Source organism: Mangifera indica, unplaced genomic scaffold (assembly GCF_011075055.1).
Source record: "Mangifera indica cultivar Alphonso unplaced genomic scaffold, CATAS_Mindica_2.1 Un_0081, whole genome shotgun sequence".
NCBI classification, from domain to species: Eukaryota; Viridiplantae; Streptophyta; class Magnoliopsida; order Sapindales; family Anacardiaceae; genus Mangifera; species Mangifera indica.
Window position 1 is genome coordinate 114,830 of NW_025401173.1, and position 5,940 is coordinate 120,769.

A 5,940-nucleotide genomic window follows, 5' to 3' on the forward strand; every position below is an offset into this window, starting at 1 on the left:
ATATATTAAATAACAAAATTAAATAAAATTAAAACCAACCTACTATTTTTAATATTACAAATATCATATATTAATCACTTTAATATACACAACAAAACCTAAATAAATTTGAAAAACATAAATAATCTAAAACCATAAAAATATATTAGTATTTTAAATAAATATATTAATATAAAAAGAAGAAAATGGGGACAAAGATATGGATAGGGACAGAGACAGGGACAGGGTGAGGTGGGGACGGGGGCAAGGTGGGGTAGAGAGGGACACATGTATTCTCATTCTCAATTACGGAGACTTTTTTCGTTCCTATCCTCATCCTCTTTCTCGTTTCTATTAAAGAATCTCTTTTCTGTTAAAATCATGACCCTTAAAGTCAAACAAAAATTGTCATCTCTACTTCGACATTTATTCTTCAACCAACCTCTTATACTTGCACACCCTCCAATCTCTCAGATGAAGACAAATCATCAAACAATTGGAGAAAGGCCAATGATTCATCGACAAAAATCTACGTGACATGATTAGAAAATAAATTATTTTCAAACATGATTCATTTAGTAGTCATAGAGATTAATCTACTTTTATGATGGGAGAGGGAGAATATACATACACACACACACACACACACCTATACTTACCTTTGATAACAAGTGAATGACATTGCAATCATGATGTAGTGTTACATTCCACCTTTCCTATGATGTATTATTTGCTCTTCCAAAAATGAATAAGAACAAACTATTAAAAAACGTTTTCAAAATATATAAATAGGCTCTAGATCTTGTTTTTCTCACTTTATATGGTAAAAGCATAATTGCTTATTTAAGGTGTGACATCGCATGTTGTTTCAATAGACAGTCAAATATTTGATGGTCTAAGATAAGGCATATATTTCAGAAAGTTATGTTAGTTTGATTGTTGTCTTGTCTACAAGCTTCCACCATAACCACACCATAAAAGGCTTTGATTGGTAGCTTTATAGTATTAATATGTCTTCACCATTTAAGCTTACACACATCAATAAAACCAGTCCAAATACAGGATACCCATGATTTTAAAAACAATTAATTACTGGCTTATCTTCATGTCACCCAAATGGATGGTGGTATAGAAGATCGAATTTGCAGGGAGACAAAGAAATTATAGCATTAATTTTAGCCTTAACAGTGAGCAGACCTGACTTGTCAAAAGACTTATTCCCACATAAAGTTTAGTGTATTTTTAAATTTTTATTTGTAAAATTTTAAAAATTAAACTATTTAGACGGATAAAATTAACAAAATTTATTAATTGTAAGGGTAAAATCATCAATTGATTAGTGATATTAAAAAATACAAAAATTTATATAATTTTCCCACTCTAATTTAAAATTTTAATAATTTTTTTTCAAGATTAAGTTTTAAAAAGTTATATTTTCCCCTTATGGTTTCAATTTTCTAATAAAACCTCTCTCTTTCTGGCAACTAGTGCCCTTCGGCCCTCCTTGTCCCTTCTTCTAGACTTGTCATGGTTGGGGAAGATAAATTATCTTCGTCCAAACAAATCGACAAAGATGAAAAAATTGTCTTTGCTTAAACGAATTGTGCCAGGAGAGGGCGAATTTCAAGTTGTCGAAGAGGGAGAGACGTCACTAGGAGGGATAAAGAACGCTGGAGAAATTGACCATTCACTGGAAAATTGTCTTTGAAAAATTGAAACCCTAGGGGGAATACAACTTTTCAAAGTTTAATCCTTAGGAAAAATTGTTAGTTTTTAGGATTTAAGGGGAAAATAAAATAAATTTTTTTTTGGTATCACTGATTAAATGATAATTTTATTTATAGTACTAACAGATTTTATTAATTTTAACAGTTCATGAGTAGATTTTTGAGTTTTTAAAACTTTGCTGGTAGAAGTTCGTAATAGACTAAACTTTGGGTGGGAATAAGTTTTCTGGCTTAATAAAAATATGTCTACATATTTTGAGTACACAAAATAAATATATAGATGATATATCATTATTTCATATAACACATCATATATATATCATTTTGTATAATTATAATTAAAATGTAAAAAATATATATATTAATAATAACAATAATAATAAGTATTTATATATCTCCTAATTAACTTAATTTTATAACTCAATTTTCACCTTTTGATCATGACTTATACAATACCTCAAAGTTTTGTTAATTTGTTGCATTCATTTTTTTAGTTTTGACACAACAAAATACACATGTTTAAATTTGAATATAACAAATAAAAGATTATATAAAAGTTAAAAAGAAATATGTAAGACTTGGAAGACTCTAACTTTTATATAACAATTGTTGGTACTCGATCAGAATTCTTTATAAACATAAATTTTTAATAATATATCAAACCATATTAAAAATATTATTATATTTAATTCTTTCACTTAGTCAAACACGCATTATCTTCACTTTGAACCGTCATACACATCATGTACATAATTTAATATTTGTTCTGTAATAAGCATGCTGTAAAAGTTTCGATAGCCTGACATCATCTTAGTAACTCCATAGAAAATATAGTGTTCCTTTTTCTAACATGTGGTAGCCCATGCCCTTTCATTATTATACAAATATTAGAAGAATCACATCTCAAAAATTAGTTATTGAGATAAGAGAGTCTAAAGCCATATAAACTTTATATTAGTTGTTTATATTTTTCAATACGAGATCCAAGTATGATAGTATATTATAGTCATATTGATTTGGCTACACCAACTTGCATTTTAAATTGACAGGCTTGTCCTTTAAAATGGAAAAAAATCAGCCACAACCAAATCACTCGGAGAAGAATCACACCATCTCCAAGAACAAGGCCATATAAACAAACCATTTTATTGCCCGTTCACATGCTTTCAATCAGAAAGTTTTCAACAAAATTTCAACACCACCCAAATATAATTAAGAATTAGGTACACAAAAGAAAATGATAATTATATATAATAAATAAAAATAAAAGTTTGAGATATTTTCCCAAGTTGTTCAAGTTTCATAGACAGCAACGCAGAGTACCTGGTTCTCTATCATTTCACAACAAAAGAAACTAGACAAGACAAACAAGAATCCCCCACAACGAAAAGGACAACCCCATCTCTGTACAAACAAGGAATCACCTAATGGACTATTACTTTAATCCTATTTTATCTTTAATTAATTATCTAATTTCCCACATTAATTCAACCTTTACATCACCTAATTTAATTTCATTAATCATAATATTCTTCAAGCAACACTGATAATGCTATCACCACTTGACATGGCCTGGAAAGCAGACGAGTGTGATGTCGTCGGAGCCGCCGGCCTCTCGTCCGAAGATGTTGGTGGTGCTGAGAGTTTCAGTGACAGAGGCAAAGCCGGCTCTATGGCTTGGGTTTGCATAGCTTTCTGGTTCAAGTTAAGATCAGCCATTTTTGAGGATGGAGGCAATGGAAGAATTGGTATTGGACGGATGGGCTTTGTTAATGGTTTCTGTTGGCTGCTGCTTGGACCTAAAGTTAGATTCTCCATGGAGTTTTCTCCGGCTACCGGTAACGATACTGGAGCGAGCTTCACTGGATAAGCTGACACAGCAAAACCTCCTGGCTGTTGTGGCTGTGTCGACGCTGCTACCGTTTCTTGACGAGCTCGATCTTCTTCCATTGATGAACCCGCGAACTGCAGATTAATAATTATTAGAATTAACGCAATGAACATACCAGGTTTATTCTGATTTAAAAAATGAATTCAGTGAAACAAAATTTACCGATTCAGTTGTGATGTCAAAAAGACTAGATCTGCGGCGCCTCCGATTCTGATTAAAACGGCGGAGGAAATACTTCTGGGCATGGCTAGCAACTTGAGTAGGTGTGCGAGTCTTCACAAAGTTCCGAGAAATTCCTCTCCAATCTCCTTTTCCAACTTTCTGTAAACCTAACAAGAATAGTCTGTGCTCTTCCTCTGTCCATGGAACACCTATAAAATCCAACACAAAAAAATAAATAAAATTAAATAATTTATACTTAAATCAGATCTTAAGCTATCGAAAAGTACCTCTCTTGCGCTCACGGCTCCTGCCGGATGCGTGAACGACGTCATCGGAGACATAACCAGCATCAGCGTTTGAATCTTGAGGTTGATCAAACTGAGAAAGATTATTCATGCTAACACTTTTCCTGAAAGAGGCGCCCTCGGTGACTCGTACACCAAACAACATGATTCCATTCTGATTCTCCCCACTGCCACCGCCGCTGTTTCCACCACCGAAAGCCTCCGAACAGGTTCGCGAGTTGTGGCCGTTGTTGCCGCACTGAGAGCAATTTCGAGACATCTTTGCTATATAGATATCCAAATTCCAAACCAATCTCTCTCTCTCTCTCTCTCTCTCTCTCAGTCCATGCAACAAGAGAAAGCAATTGAAACAAATGGCTTCTAGTTATAGATAAGGAGACCATAATTTTTTTTTAAGGGTTACCATTGACCTTTCCAGATGGTAAATCAGAGCCGTTGAATGTGAGTCGTACTTGGTAACGATACGACCAAGGGAAACTAGTCTTGTAATATCCCATGTAGAGAATCATTGGAAGTGTGAATAATCCTGTGTAGAAAGTCAGACAAACAGATTACGGGCACTGGTCAATGATCATGCAGCCCAAAGATAATATGGTACATGCGATGTTTGGAGCAATGTGATTGGCTGGCAGAGGCATGTTCATGAGTAAAATAAGTAAAAAAGATGAAAGGAAATGTGCGGGGGGATGAGTGGAAAGTAACGGAGGGAAAAAAGGAAAATAAATAGTTAAATAATAATAAATGGAAAATAAAAAAATAGATGGTGGAGAGAGGAAGTGAATTGTGGACCGTCAGGTTGGCATATTCGGATGTTGTCGTGTGGGCGTGAGCTACAGTAGATTAAATTAGCGTATTGGAAGGTGGTGGGTGAGAAGGATAAGAGAAAATGGAGCCCACTCCGTATCAAACACATAATCTTCTTTCTCTAACTTCACCAATCCCTTCCCTTCCCTTAACCTCAACCTTCACCTTTATATGTGGCTGTGCTGGGTGCTGGTGGCTGGTGGAGTCTTTTTTTAATATTTGATAGTTCGATTTCTGGGTGGTGGGCTTCCTTTTTCATACTATTTCTCTGAGTTAGACTATTTTTTATTCCTCAAAGTCCACCTCTTTTCGCCATTTTAACAAGTATATTTAATATAAACAAATTATTTTAATAATTTCAAATGCCCATTGTTATTCCGCCTGAGCATAGTTTTTTATATATATATATAAATATCTTTGGATATAATATAATATAAATAAATAATAATATTTATTATAAGATATATTTTAATTAATATAATATAATAGATATATTATATAATATAATATATAGAATTGATATAAATCAATATATTTTTTAGAGAAAATAATAATATAATAAGGGTACATATAAGAAATTTAAAATTTTTTATAAATATTCGTGATATTTTTTAAAATTATGATGTGCATGTTATATTTTTATTATTTTATTAGCATTTATTATTTTATTTCTTTAAAATTATATCATAAAATATGATACAATATTTGATACATAATACATAAAATTAGATTTTTGATATACGATTAGATTACTATACACCCAATAATCAATTATAAAGCATTTAAGAAACATTTTTTTAACCCTAAAATGATAGTTTGAGTGACAAAAAAGAATGTTTTATATATAAAAAAAAAATTGGTTCAATTCTCCTCTAACAATATATTAAAATCAAACCCTTGACTTATTTAGTTTAGTGATTGCAGAGTCGTTCACTGGATCTGAAGTTTATCTTGCTTAGTGTGGTTGGTTCAGTCTCAATATGGCAGTTCAACTCGGGTGAGGTTGAGTAATTTTGAATTTATAATAAAGTATCATATAATCATATAATGACATATCATATTTATATCTATT

The 5,940-nt window shown here is 32.0% G+C and overlaps 1 protein-coding gene across 1 annotated transcript; it reads right to left on the minus strand.

Annotated features, from left to right (window-relative positions):
- Nucleotides 1-2,930: 2,930 nt before the first annotated feature.
- On the minus strand, nucleotides 2,931-4,414 carry LOC123207477 (transcription factor MYB1R1-like). Its single transcript, XM_044624939.1, has 3 exons — nucleotides 4,047-4,414; nucleotides 3,760-3,968; nucleotides 2,931-3,671 (listed from the first exon to the last, which is right to left on the minus strand). The coding sequence occupies exons 1-3, from the start codon at nucleotides 4,321-4,323 to the stop codon at nucleotides 3,240-3,242; spliced, it is 918 nt and encodes a 305-aa protein (XP_044480874.1). The 5' UTR covers nucleotides 4,324-4,414; the 3' UTR covers nucleotides 2,931-3,239.
- Nucleotides 4,415-5,940: the final 1,526 nt, after the last annotated feature.

Bases quoted from the DNA above. Each gene is read 5' to 3' on its own strand.
- LOC123207477 (XM_044624939.1), bottom strand. From the start codon at position 4,323: ATGTCTCGAAATTGCTCTCAGTGCGGCAACAACGGCCACAACTCGCGA. The intron at 3,969-4,046 runs GTACTTTTCGAT...TGGATTTTATAG, and splicing joins GAGCCGTGAGCGCAAGAGAG to GTGTTCCATGGACAGAGGAA. The intron at 3,672-3,759 runs GTAAATTTTGTT...ATTAATCTGCAG, and splicing joins TTGACATCACAACTGAATCG to TTCGCGGGTTCATCAATGGA.